The 13,919-nt window shown below is 68.9% G+C and overlaps 1 protein-coding gene across 3 annotated transcripts; it reads left to right on the forward strand.

Annotated features, from left to right (window-relative positions):
* The first annotated feature begins 443 nt into the window (after positions 1-443).
* CPNE5 (copine 5) lies at positions 444-13,906 on the forward strand. Of its 3 annotated transcripts, XM_075174476.1 has the most exons (21): positions 444-526; positions 3,425-3,465; positions 3,570-3,616; positions 5,040-5,143; positions 5,714-5,753; positions 5,849-5,925; positions 6,220-6,279; positions 6,368-6,431; positions 6,713-6,816; positions 7,043-7,147; positions 7,657-7,698; positions 7,781-7,856; positions 8,734-8,787; positions 8,870-8,931; positions 9,291-9,337; positions 9,456-9,637; positions 9,719-9,846; positions 9,932-10,038; positions 11,790-11,846; positions 12,350-12,423; positions 13,042-13,906. In XM_075174476.1, exons 1-21 carry the CDS (start codon positions 444-446, stop codon positions 13,228-13,230), a joined length of 1,743 nt encoding a protein of 580 aa, XP_075030577.1. In that variant the 3' UTR covers positions 13,231-13,906. The 3 variants fall into 3 exon arrangements, with proteins under 3 accessions (XP_075030577.1, XP_075030576.1, XP_075030578.1); XM_075174475.1 differs by lacking the exon at positions 6,220-6,279 and having other exon boundaries at positions 7,781-7,911; positions 8,711-8,787; XM_075174477.1 differs by lacking the exon at positions 6,220-6,279.
* Positions 13,907-13,919: the final 13 nt, after the last annotated feature.

The raw sequence follows: 13,919 nt of genomic DNA on the forward strand, positions 1-13,919 counted from the left end.
GGGAGCGGGGTGGTACCCGCAGGGGTCCCGCGGCACCGAGGGGGGTACGGGGGGGCACTGGGGGTACCGGCGGTCCGGGGCGGTCCCTGGGAGGGTACCGGGAGCCCGCGGGCGGTACCGGTGGGGGCATCGGGGGCAGTACCGGAGGCGCGGGGGTGGTACCGGGGATCCGGGAGCGATGCTGGGGGCGGTGCCAGGGGTCTGGGGGCGATCCCGGGGGCGGGGCCGGGGGCGGTACCGGGGTCCCCGGGGGCGGTATCGTAGGAAACACCGGGGCAGCCCCTCGGTGCGGGGCCGGGGCCGGGGCCGGGGCCGGGAGCCCCGGGCGGTCCAGGGGGCGGGGCCGGGGCGGGGCCGATCCCGATCGCGATCCCGATCCCGGTGCCGGTGCCGGTGCCGGGGCGCGGGGGCGGCCGGAGCGGGGCAGCGGCGGAGCCCGGGGCATGGCGGGCCTGGGCGCCCCAGAGCCGGGCAGCGGCCCCGGCCCCGTCCCGGCCACCCGGGTGGAGCTGACGGTGTCCTGCAGGTACCGGGGCTCCGGCGGGAGCGGGTACCGGGGGCGGCGGCGGGGGGCGGGGGGCAGTCGGCGTTGTAGGGCACTGGGAGGCACTGGGATGCACTGGGAGGCGGTAGGGAGTGGGGGCAGTCGGCGTTGTAGGGCACTGGGAGGCACTGGGAGGCAGTAGGGAGTGGGGGCAGTCGGCGTTGTAGGGCACTGGGAGCACTGGGAGGCAACAGGGAGTGGGGGCAGTCGGCGTTGTAGGGCACTGGGAGCACTGGGAGGTACTGGGATGCACTGCGGGAGCCGGGGGTAGTTGGCGTTGTGGGATACTGGGAGGCGCTGGGAGAATGGGAGGCACTGAGAGGCACTGGGGAGTGGAGGGCAGCTGATATTGTAGGATACTGGGATGCACTGGGAGGCAGCAGGGAGCAGGGGGCAGTTGACGTTGTAGGATACTGGGAGGCACTGGGAGGCACTGGGGGAGCGGGAGGCACTCGGGGGTGTCGGGTACTGGGAGGCACTGGGAAAGCGGGTGAGCCCAGGGGGTGTCGGGTACTGTCAGGCACTTAGTGGTGGGGGGCACTCAGTGGTGGGGGGCACTGGGAGATGCTGGGAGAGCCAGGGGTACTGTGGGTATAGGGTACTGGGAGGCACTGGGGATGTGGGGGGCTCGGGGTGGGGGGCACTAGGAACATGGGGGCACTCAGTGGCATGGGGCACTGGGAGAGCGGGGAGCACTGGGGGAGGACGTGGGGGGCAATGGGAAGCACTGGGAGAGCGGGGAGCACTGCGGGGATACTGGGAGAGCTGGGGGGAACGGGGGTGCGGGACACTGGGGGGAGTGGGGGGCTCTAGGGAAGGGGGGTGCACGCCCCGGGGATCGGGGTGGGGGTTCCGAGGGTGCCCGGCTGCCCCCCCGTGCCCCCCCCCAGGGGATCCTGCCCCCCGTGATGTTGTCAGCCCCTAATGCGGGCGCCAGCCCGGGGGGGGGGCGGGGGGCGGGAGGGGGGGCCATGGGTGCTGGGAGCTGTCGCTGTGGGTGCTGAGGGCCGAAACGGGGGGCTGGGAAGGGTGAAATGCCACCGAGCCCCCCCCCCCCGGGGGGGGGGTGAACCTCCTGCCCCCTCTGCACCCCCTCTTTGCAAGCTGGGGGCCCACTGGGTCGGGGTGCTGGGGTGTCCCTGGTCCCCGGTCCGTGCTGGGTGCCCCCCCCGGCCGTGCTGGGTGCCCCCGCGGTCCGTGCTGGGTGCCCCCCCGGCCGTGCCGCCCCCCCCGGCCGCGCTGCCTGCGGCCGCTCCGACCTATTTTCCTCCCACTCCATCGGGGACCGGAGAAGGTCCCGGCGCTCGGCCGCTGCTCAGAGCTGCAGCGGGGGGTGGCAGTCGCTGGGGTTCCCCCCCCCCTCCGCGGCCCTGCACCCCAACACACGGCTGGGCACCCCCCCGACACACAACTGCGCACCCCCTGACACGCAACACGGGGCACACTCAGCCGTGCACACCCTGACACGCAGCTTGACACATGGTGTGGAACACGCGTGGCCACGCATACCCCGACATGCGGCTGTGCACACCAACACACGGCACGGACACGGCTGTGCACACCCTGACCCGTGACTGTGCACGCTTACGGCTGTGCACACCCTGACACGCGGCTGTGCACACCCTGACACGCGGCTGTGCACGCTGTCACACGCCCTGACACGTGGCACGGAGCACACACAGCTGTGCACACCCAAACGGAGCGTACTTGGCTTTGCACCCCAACACACGGTCCTGCACCCCAACACACGCCTGTGCACGCTGACACACAACACGGGGCACGCTCGACTGTGCACACCCTGACCCGTGATTGTGCACGCTCACAGCTGTGCACACCCTGGCACGCAGCCGTGTGCGTTTTGACACATGGTATGGAGCACGCACAGCTGTGCACGCCCCAACACACGGCTGCGCACACCCCGGCACATGGCTGCGCACACCCTGACACACAGCCATGCACCCCGGCACACGCCTGTGCACACCCCAACACACGCCTGTGCACCCCGGCACACGCCTGTGCACACCCCAACACACGCCTGTGCACACCCCAGCACACGCCTGTGCACCCCAGCACACACCTGTGCACACCCCAATACACGCCTGTGCACCCCGGCACATGGCTGTGCACACCCCAACACACGCCTGTGCACACCCCAGCACATGGCTGTGCACACCCCAACACACGCCTGTGCACCCCGGCACACGCCTGTGCACACCCCAACACACGCCTGTGCACCCCGGCACACACCTGTGCACACCCCAACACACGCCTGTGCACCCTGGCACACGCCTGTGCACACCCCAACACACGCCTATGCACCCCGGCACACGCCTGTGCACACCCCAACACACGCCTGTGCACCCTGGCACACGGCTGTGCACACCCCAACACATGGCTGTGCACACCCCAATATGCACCTGTGCACACCCCAGCACACGCCTGTGCACACCCTAACACACACCTGTGCACCCTGGCACACGCCTGTGCACACCCCAACACACGCCTGTGCACACCCCAACATGCGCCTGTGCACATCCCAGCACACACCCTGTGCACACCCCAACACACGCCTGTGCACACCCCAACATGCGCCTGTGCACACCCCAGCACACACCCTGTGCACACCCCAACACACGCCTGTGCACGCCGGCACACGCCTGTGCACACCCCAACACGCGGCACAGAGCACACCCCGCCGTGCACACCCTGACACGCAGCCGTGCACACCAACACATGGCACGGCGCACACCCAGCCGCGTGCACAGCCGCACTCACCCAGCCGCACAGTCGCACTCCCGCTCCCACTCCCACTCATGATCCCACTCCCACCCCACCCACCCCCCACCCAACCCCGTACCCCAGTGTCCCATCTCCCCGCAGGCAGCTCCTGGACAAGGACACCTTCTCCAAGTCGGACCCACGTGAGTGGGGGACGGGGGTCTCGGGGGGGTCTCAGGGGTGTCGGGGGGTGTCGGGGGGCTGGGGGTGCCCGGCCCCCCCTGACCCGCCGCCGCTCTGCCCGCAGTCTGCGTGCTCTACACCCAGCGCCCCGGCAGCAGGCAGTGGCGGGAGGTGAGTGCCCGGACTGACGGACGGACGGACAGTCGGCGTGGCGGGGGGGGTGGCCAATCGGCCAATCAGCATGTTGGGGTGCCAGCCAGCCAGCCAATCAGCATGTCGGGGTGATGGGCAATCAGCGTGCGGGCATGCCAACCAGCTGGCCAATCAGCATGTTGGGGTTCCGGCCGGTCAGCCAATCAGCATGTCAGGGTGATGGCCAATCAGTGGGCCAGCCGGGTAGCCAATCAGCATGTTGGGGTGCCAGCCAGCCAGCCAATCAGCATGTTGGGGTGATGGCCAATCAGCGTGCGGGCGTGCCAACCAGGTGGCCAATCAGCATGTTGGGGTGCCGGCCAGTCAGCCAATCAGCATATCGAGGTGATAGCCAATCAGCATGTGGGCGTGCCAGCCACCCGGCCAATCAGCATGTTGGGGTGCTGGCCAACTAACCAATCAGCGTGTTAGATGCCGGCCTATCGTCATGTTGGGGTGCCAGCCCGTTGGCCAATCAGCATGTCAAGGTGATGGCTGGGTGGCCAATCAGCATGTCAGGGTGTTGGGGTGCTGGCCAATCAGCATGTTGGGGGTGCTGGCCCGGTGGCCAATCAGCATGTCCGATTCTGGCCAGCTGCACATCGGGATGTTGGCCAACTGGCCAATCGGCATGTTGGGGTGCTGGCCAGCTAACCAATCAGCATGTCAGGATGCTAGCCAATCAGCTTGCTGGGGTGCAGCCAGCCAGCCAATCAGCATGCTGGGGAGCGGGGGAACGTGTTGGGGTGCTGGGCAGCCAGCCAATCAGCCGACAGCGTGCAGCCAGCTGGCCAATCAGGGCTCTGGTGGCCGCGGCGGGTGCTGGCCATGCCCAGGGAGGGGACACTCGGGGACGCCCCTCGGGGTGCCCCGGCCCCCCCCGCACCCTCCCGCCCCCCGCCCCGCCGCCGGGCGCCCTGTAATTAACTGCTGCTTAATTGAGGGGCTTCGGGCCTTAATGAGCAGGCGGGGGCTGGGCGGTGCCAGGCCCGCGCCGGATGACAAAGGGGCACCTGGTCCCGCCGTGCCTGGCCCGCGCGTCCCCTCCCCACGCCCCGCGTCGCCTCCTGTCCCACATGTCCCCCAGTGTCCCCCCCTTGTCCCCGTCCCCGCTTTGGGCTTCTTCCTCTGTCCCCCCCATCCCTGTCCCCTGTGTCCCCATGTCCCCTGGTGTCCCTGTGTCCCCATCCCACGTCCCGGTGTCTCCATGTCCCGGTGTCCCCATGTCCCTGTGTCTCCATGTCCCCATGTCCCTGTGTTTCCATCCCCATGGCCCCCTGGTGTCCCTGTGTCCCCACCCTCATTCCCCGTGTCCCCATGTCCTGGTGTCCCCATGTCCCTGTGTCCCCGTCCCTGTCCCCCCGTGTCACTCCGGTGTCCCCATGTCCCCGTGTCCCCCCAGTTTGGCCGGACCGAGGTCATCGACAACTCCCTGAACCCCGACTTTCTGCGCAAGTTCGTCCTCGACTACTTCTTCGAGGAGAAGCAGAACCTCCGCTTCGACCTGTGAGTGTCCCCGCCGTCCCCCGCGCTGTCCCCACAGTGTCACACCCCCCTCCCCCGGCCACCGTGGCCCCCAGCACCCCGGCACCCCCCCCCCGGGGCTGGCTGCGGTGGCTCAGTCCGTGCCTGGGGATGCCAGGCGGGTGCTGGCGTCTGTCCCTGTCCCTGTCCCAGGCGTGTCCTTGTCACTATCCAGTCCCTGTCCCTGTCCCCCTCCCTGTTCCATCCCCATCCCTGTCCCCGTCCCTGTCCCCATCCCACCTCCATCCCGTCCCTGACCCCGTCCCTGTCCCCATCCCCATCCCACCTCCATCCCGTCCCTGACCCCGTCCCTGTCCCTGTCCCCGTCCCCATCCCACCTCCATCCCATCCCTGTCCCCATCCCTGTCCCCATCCCCATCCCACCTCCATCCCATCCCTGTCCCCATCCCCATCCCACCTCCATCCCATCCCTGTCCCTGTCGCCATCCCATCTCCATCCCATCCCGTCCCATCCCTGTCTCCATCCCTGTCCCCAAGGCCACCCCGTCCCCGTCCCCGCCGCTTCGGCCACGGGTCCCCGTCTGTCCCCAGGTACGATGTGGACTCCAAAAGCCCCGACCTCTCCAAGCACGTAAGTGCGGGGCCGGCACTGCTCCCCCCCCCCCGGCCCCGCGGGGCTGGGGACAGGGACGGGGACAGACCCCGGTGACACCGTGGCTCCGGCAGGATTTCCTGGGCCAGGCCTTCTGCACCCTGGGCGAGATCGTGGGCTCGGCCGGCAGCCGCCTGGAGAAGCCCCTGACGTGAGACACCCCCCCACCCCCGCCCCGTGCCTCAGTTTCCCCCAGGGGGGCCCTACGCTGGGCTGGCTGCCCAGTGTCCCCCTGTCCCCCCCCCTGGTGCTGGCAGGGTGCCTGGGTCCTTATCCGGGTGTCCGGGATGGAGACCAGACCCCGGTGCCGACAGCCCTGGCTCCGGGCTGCCCCAGCTCCCCGTGTCCCTTACCCAGCCCCTGCCTCAGTTTCCCCATGGGGGGGGTTCTGGTTTTGGCGGGGGGGGGTGTCCCCTCTGTCACCCTTTGCTGTGTGTCCCAGCAGGATGGGGACGGTCCCCACGCACAGCCGGGGCAGGAGACCCGCTCCAGCCGTCTCCAACGGGTGAGTTTGGGGGTGCCCAGCCCTGGAGGGGGGGGGGACACACCCGGGTCACCATGTCCCCCCCCCAGCTCATGTCCCCTCCCGGCAGTGGCATCCCCGGGAAGAAGTGCGGCACCATCATCCTCTTTGCCGAAGAGCTGGGCAACTGCCGGGTGAGCCGCGGCTCCGGGGAGGGGGGGGGACAGGTTGAGGACACCCCAGTGCCATGTTGGGGGGGGCTGAGACACCCCACTCCCCCCCCCCCGCCTGCATCCCCTGGGCCTTCCTTGGGGTGAGGAAGATGAGGGTCAGGGCTGTCCTGGCCCCATGGGACGTCCCATGGGTCCTGGATCCCAGCGCCGAGCAGCACCCACACAGGACCCCGCACCCCCGATGTCCCCGGGGGGGGGGGGGGGGGCCGGGGTCGGTGACCCCCCCCCCGTCCCCGCCGCAGGACGTGGCCACGCTGCAGTTCTGCGCCAACAAGCTGGACAAGAAGGATTTCTTCGGCAAATCCGACCCCTTCATGGTCTTCTACCGCAGCAACGAGGATGGGACGTGAGCGAACCCCCCCCCCAAAACACAGTGACACCCCCCCCCCATCACAGCGGGGGGGGACACAGCCCCAGCCATGGGGCCACCTTGGGGACCTCCGATGTCCCCATGGCGCTGGGCTGGCTTGGGATGGGGGTGGGGGGTGGGGGTGTAGTTTTCGAAAAATCACCTCTGGGGTGATGGGGTGGGGGTTGCCATCAGGGGGTGACCCCCTTGTGTCCCCCCCCAGCTTCACCATCTGCCACAAGACGGAGGTGGTGAGGAACACGCTGAACCCCGTCTGGCAGGCGTTCGCCATCCCCGTGCGCGCCCTCTGCAACGGCGACTACGACCGGTGAGCGCCGGGTCCTCCGGGGCAGGCGGGGGCGGCCGCTCTGCCCCCTCTTCCCACAGTCTCTGTGGTACCTACGCTGGTACCCAAGCCCTCCGGGCATCCCAACCCCTCCATGTTGAGTGCCTCAGTTTACCCATCTGGGCAATGGGCTTCATCGCCATCACAGAGCCATCTCCCGGGGGTGTCGTGTGTGTCCCCCCCCCCCCACTCCCCCCGCAAAACCGGAGTCACCGGCTGCGTAGCTCAGCGGCGTCGCGCCGCCGGCTTGGCCCCGTGTCGGACGTTGCTGTGGCAACGGCGGATAAAAATATCCCACCGAAAAAAGCCTGAGGAGGAGGAGGAGGAGGAGGAGGAGGAAGGAGGAAAAGGCCCACGGAGGCGTCAAAACAAACCCACGGGGAGCGGGTGCCGGGGGTGGCCCCAGGGACCCATCGCAGCCCCCCCAGGGTGGGGGTCTGGTGTTTTGGGGGTGCCGGGAGGTGGCTCTGACCCCCCCCCTTGCCTTGCAGAGCTATCAAGGTGGAGGTGTACGACTGGGACCGCGATGGCAGGTGAGCCCCGGGGGGAGGGACCCCCCACCCCACCCCAGCCCCCCACCCTGGCTGGCGGTGACCCCCCCCTTTCACCCCGCAGCCACGACTTCATCGGGGAGTTCACCACCAGCTACCGGGAGCTGGCGCGGGGACAGAGCCAGTTCAACGTCTACGAGGTGAGGTGGGAGAGCGGGGAGGGGGGCCCACGGGGGCGGGGAGGGGCGGGGTACAGCTGCACCCATGGGTGTCACAGTCCCTCTGCTGCACCCCTGGGTGTTACGGTCCCCATGCTGCGCCCTGGGGCATTACAGCTTGTGCTGCACCCCTGGGTGTCGTGGTTCCCACGCTGGGTGTTACGTACCCCAGGGTGCTCCTGCTGCACCCGTGGGTGTTACAGCCCCCATGCTGCACCCCTGGGCATTATAGTCCCTTGGGTGCCCGTGCTGCACCCCTGGGTGTTGTGGTCCTCAGGGTCTCTGTGCTGCACCCCTGGGGGTTACACACCCCGGGGTCCTCAGCCTGCACCCCTGGGTGTCATGGTCCCTGTCCTGCACCCCTGGGTGTCGTGATGCCCAGGGTCCCCAGCCTGCACCCCTGGGTGTCATGGTCCTTGTCCTGCACCCCTGGGTGTCGTGATGCCCAGGGTCCCCAGCCTGCACCCCTGGGTGTCATGGTCCCTGTCCTGCACCCCTGGGTGTCGTGATGCCCAGGGTCCCCAGCCTGCACCCCTGGGTGTCATGGTCCTTGTCCTGCACCCCTGGGTGTCGTGATGCCCAGGGTTCCCATCCTGCACCCCTGGGTGTCATGGTCCTTGTCCTGCACCCCTGGGTGTCGTGATGCCCAGGGTCCCCATCCTGCACCCCTGGGTGTCATGGTCCCTGTCCTGCACCCCTGGGCATTACAGTCCCCAGGGTGCCCAGGCTGCACCCCTGGGTGCCACAGCCCCCTGTGCTGCACCCTGGAGCATTACAGCCCCCCCCCCAGGGTGCCCCTCTGCACCCTGGGGTGCTGCGGCTCCTGTGGGGAGCAGCTCCCCTCCACCCCCCCCCCCAGGTGGTGAACCCCAGGAAGAGGATGAAGAAGAAGAAGTACCTGAACTCGGGGACGGTGAGGACGGGGGGGGTGCGGGGAGGGGACACGGGGGGGGGGTGCAGTCACTGTCCCCCACTCAGCCCCTTGTCCCTGGCAGGTGACACTGCTGTCCTTCGCGGTGGAGTCCGACCACACCTTCCTGGACTACATCAGGGGCGGGTGAGCGAGGTGGGGGGGGGGGGGGGGGGACACGAGCCTCAGTTTCCCCATCTGTATCCTGGGGGCTGGACCGGAGCCCGCAGGGTCCCGGCCAGGGTGTCCCCAGCACCCACAGCTGCTCCCTTGGGTGCAGGGGGGGTTGAAACCTCAGCGCAAGGGAGATTTGGGGGTGCTCTGCACTGGGGGGGGTGGGGGGATGGATGCATCCAGTCGTTGGGTGCTCTCCCAGGGAGAGCCGGTCTGTGGGCCGAGGGCTGGCCTGGGGAGGGGGCTGCCCCCCCCCATACCCATGGGTCGCATCCTCCATCACCCACCCCAGGTCCCTAAAGCCGCTTTCACCCCCCCCCCCCCCTCTCCAGGACCCAAATCAACTTCACGGTGGCCATCGACTTCACCGCATCCAACGGTGAGCGCGAGCCCGTGAGTCCCCCCGCGTTATTTAACGGGGGGGGGGGGGGAAGCTCGTTAAACCGCTGACGGGGGGAGGGGTGGCTGGCACCCGGCTGAGCCCAGCACCCGCGCAGGGAACCCCTCGCAGTCCACCTCGCTGCACTACCTGAGCCCCTACCAGCTCAACGCCTACGCCATGGCCCTCAAGGCGGTGGGCGAGATCATCCAGGACTACGACAGCGACAAAATGTTTCCAGCCCTCGGCTTCGGCGCCAAGATCCCGCCGGATGGACGCGTATCCCACGAATTCCCGCTGGTGAGGGGACCGTCCCAAAGGAGGGGAGGGAGGGGGATGTGGTTGACATCGTCCTTGTCACCTGGATTCCTCGTCCTGCAGAACGGTGACGCGGCCAACCCGGCGTGCAGCGGCATCGAGGGGGTCCTGGAGGCGTATCACCGCAGCCTGCGCAGCGTCCAGCTCTATGGACCCACCAACTTCGCCCCCGTGGTCAACCACGTCGCTCGGTAAGGGGGTCCCAGCACCCCCCCTGGGGGTGTATGCCCACCCTGGGTGTCACTCATGGGGTAACATCCCCCCCCCCCCCGCCAGTTCGGCGGCAGCGGTGCTGGATGGGTCCCAGTATTTCGTGCTGCTCATCATCACCGACGGCGTCATCTCGGACATGGCGCAGACCAAGGAGGCCATCGTCAACGTGAGTCCTGTGGGGTGATGGGTGCCCCCGGATGGGGTGCAAGGACCAGCCGGGGTCGGGGTGCTCTGAGCCTGGGGTGCAGCAGCCAGCTGGGTGCACGGGGTGCTGTGAGCTGTGCGGGTGCAGTAACAGGCTGGGGAGCCCCAAGATGTCAGGGTGCCCCGACCAGGCGGGGATTGGGGTGTCCCCGGATGAGGTGCAAGGACCAGCCGGGGTCGGGGTGCTCTGAGCCATCCGGGGTGCAGCAGCCAGCCGGGTGCACGGGGTGCAGTGAGCTGTGTGGGTGCAACAACCAAGCGGGTCCACAGGGTACCCCAGGATGGGTGCAGTAACCAGCCAGGGATGGTGGGGGCCCAGAGACATCAGGGTGCAAAGGACCAGCGGGGGCTTGGGAGCCCCTGACGGGGTGCAGCGAGCTGTGTGGGTGCAACAACCAGCACGAGGTACCCCAAGATGGGTGCAGTAACCAGCCGGGGATGCGGGGTGCCCTGAGATAGCGGGGTGCAATCATCTGCCAGGGACACAGGGTGCCCCAAACTGGGGTGCAACGCCCACCCTCAGGCTGCCCTGAGGTTTGGGGTGCCAGGGTGCGATGGGCAGCCGAGGACGTGGCGTCCCCTCGGGGGGGGGGTGTGGGGGGCAGCTCCGGCCTCCGCACGAGGGGCCTGGAAAGGAAAAAACAATTTCGGTGCCGAGGCGGCTCTTGGAAGGCGCCAGTGGCACCTTTGCCCTCTCAAGCACCGGGCCCGAGCCTTCCCACCCAGTGCCCCCCCCCCGCCCCACGCTCAACCTGGCACCCGGGCGCGCTGGGAGCTTTAATTCTTCCTCCTCCTCCTCCTCCTCCTCCTCCTCAGCCCCCAACCTCCCTTGCAGTGGCTCAGCCCCATCTCCGCTCCCCGGGTGTCGGGGGGATCGGGGATGCGGGAGCTGAGCGGGGATGCTGGGGGGGGGGGGCTGTCACCCCCATGGGGGGGGGGGGAGAGGGGCTGGCAGTGCCCCCCCCATGCCGGGGGGGGGGTCAGCTGGAGGGAGAGCAGCCCCGGTGCTATTTGTTTGCGGCTTTATTTAATGTCCCCGCACTGCGGCTCTGCCGGGAGCTCGGGCGCTCCGCCCCGGCTGCTGCCGCACCCGGCCCCGGCCCCGCCGGGCCGCGGGCAGGGCTCCGGGTGCCCTTTGGGGTGGGTTTGAGAGGCTGGTGCTGCTCCGGGAGCCGAGGGGATCCCCCTAACCGGCGGTGCTGGGTGCCACGGGATGCCCATCACGGCCCCGGGTGCAGGGCACCCATCGCCACCCCGAGGACAGGGTGCCCACCATGGCCCCGGGCACGGGATGCCCACCATGGCCCCGGGTGCAGGGTGCCCATCCCGGCACGGGCTCGAAGCGTGGGGTGCCCACCCTACCCCCCCCCCCGAGGCCAGAAATGAAGCAGAAAATGCGCCGGTGATGAACCGCGCTCCGCCGGCGGCAGCGGCGGCGCGGGCAGAGGGGGAGGCAGCGGGGAGGGGCGCGGGCAGCGGCGGGGTCGGGGTCCCCGAACGGCGTCACGGGCGGCTCCCTGCCGTCACCCTGTTCCCCCCCCACACACACCCCGGGGCAAAGGGGCTGCACCCCGGGGTCTGGTGGGTGCTGGGGATGGAGGAGGGGGTTAATGCTGGGGGTGGGAAGGGGCTGGGGAGGGGGCTGCACCTCACGACCCCCCCAGGACTGAGCAGCGACACTAAATTTGGTGCCTTCCCCCCCCCCGGGCTGCTGCAGGCTGCCAAGCTCCCATGTCCATCATCATCGTGGGGGTCGGCCAGGCCGAGTTCGACGGTAAGGCTGGGGATGTCCCCCTCCCACCCCGGCTCAGCAGCCCCCCGAATTCCTGGGGGGGGGGGGGGAGGGGGGCGAGCCGGGGGGGGGTCAGGGAGGGCCGCAGCTGCCTTTGGCGGCAAGGGAAATATGAGTTGAATTTGTTGGGGCTCAGCGGGATTCGCCGCAGGGCAGCGTGGTTATGAGCGGAGGCGTTCGTTATGGCTGTATGAGCCCCCCCCCCCCCGGGGTGTGTTTGGGGGGGGGGGACGCGGGCAGCCCCCCCCCCCCACCGCAGCAGCCGGCTGCTCTGCCACCGGGCAGGCAGCGAAGGCAAATTAAATCTCCCCCAGTAATTGCCGCTGATGAATCAGCCCCGCTCCCCTGCCTGCACACGCCTGCCTGCAGCTGCCCAGTCCCAGCCTGGGGGCTGCTGGGTTTGGGGGGAGGGGTTAAAGGGGTCCCACCCTGGGGTGGGGGGGAACCCCGGGTGCTGCTGACCCCCCTCTCGTCTCCCCTCGCAGCCATGGTGGAGCTGGATGGTGACGACATCCGCATCTCCTCCCGCGGCAAGGTGGCCGAGCGTGACATCGTGCAGGTACCAGCCCCCCCCTCCGTGGGGATCGGGGACCCCCCCCCCCCAGCCCAGCAGTGGCATGGCGGGGGGTCCTGGGCACCCCAAATCAGCCCCATTGCTCCTGGGGGCCGGTGACTGGTCCCAGCATGGAGGGATGATGAGATGGACTGGGACACGGCGGGGGGGGACATTGGGACATGAAGGGCAGGGGGTGTGCTAGGACTTGGGGGGGGTGCACTGGGAAATGGGGGTGCACTGGGCCATTGTGGGGATGCACTGGGAAATTTGGAGGGGGGGGGATTGGGACATGGAGGGGGTGTGCAGGGATATGGGGGGATGCACTGGGAGATGGAGAGGGGGAAAAAAAGGGGTGCACTAGGGCTTGGGATGTACCCGGATGTGGGGGTGCACGGGGACATGGGGGGTGCACGGGGACATGGGGGGGTGCACGGGGGTGCACTGGGACACAGTGGTGGACTGGGATTTGGGGACACGCTGGGACGTCAGGGATGGGGAGGGAGCACCAGGACATGGAGCTGCAGTGAGTGGGACGCACTGGGCCATGCTGGCCAGGGGGGGGGGACCAGGCCCTGGGGACCCCTCAAATCCTGTTGTGTCCCCCCCCCTCGTCCCTCCCAGTTCGTCCCCTTCCGTGACTACGTGGACGCGGGGGGCAGCCCGGTGCTGAGCATGGCCCGCCTGGCCAAGGACGTCCTGGCCGAGATCCCCGACCAGTTCATCTCCTACATGAAGGCGCAGGGCATCAAACCCCAACCGGCGCCCCCCAGCCCCGACCCCCCCGGCCCCCCAATGCCCCCCCAGCCCTGATCGCACCCACCCGGCACCCTGTATCCCACCCCCCAAACCCCGGAGCTTGGATGTTTTTCTGAGCCCCCCCCTCTTTTCTTTTTCAAGAGATAAAAGGCAGCAGGACCCTGAGCGGGGGGGGGGGGGATCCCCCCAATCCCCATAAATCACCTTTTCTGGGGTTCCTGGGGGGGGGCGTTGGCCGAGCACCCTTGGCCATGGTGGACCCACCCCCCCGCATCTCCAGCCGGGACCATCTTGGCTCGTCCCCATCCTGGACCGGTGCTGAGGGCCGTATCCCGTCCCCCAAAAAAAGGGGCAGGGGGTCCCCAGCCTTGAGCACAGAGCTGGGGTGGGCAGGACCCCCCCCCCCCCCCCCCCCCCCCCCCCCCCGCCCCAGGCGTGGGGTCCCCTCCGGTGGCCCTGGTGACATTCAGAGCATCCCCATCCCATCCCCCGGGGGTGATGCATGCCCCCCCCCCCTCCAGCCCCCCCAGACCCACAGGTACCCCCTGTCCTCCTGCAGCGAGTGCCGGCTGCTCCCGGGGGGGGTCCCGGGTCTTTTTTTGTGTGTCCCCCCCCCTTCACTTTTCTACTTGCATGGATGGTGTCCCCCCCCCCCCCGGCCCTGTGTCGCGTGTGCCTCTGCTGTGGGTTTGTATTGAGTTGCCTTAAACCGGAATAAATTATAGTCTTTTTAATTACCACCG

The sequence above is a fragment of the Calonectris borealis genome, chromosome 26 (assembly GCF_964195595.1).
Source record: "Calonectris borealis chromosome 26, bCalBor7.hap1.2, whole genome shotgun sequence".
Classification (NCBI taxonomy): domain Eukaryota; kingdom Metazoa; phylum Chordata; class Aves; order Procellariiformes; family Procellariidae; genus Calonectris; species Calonectris borealis.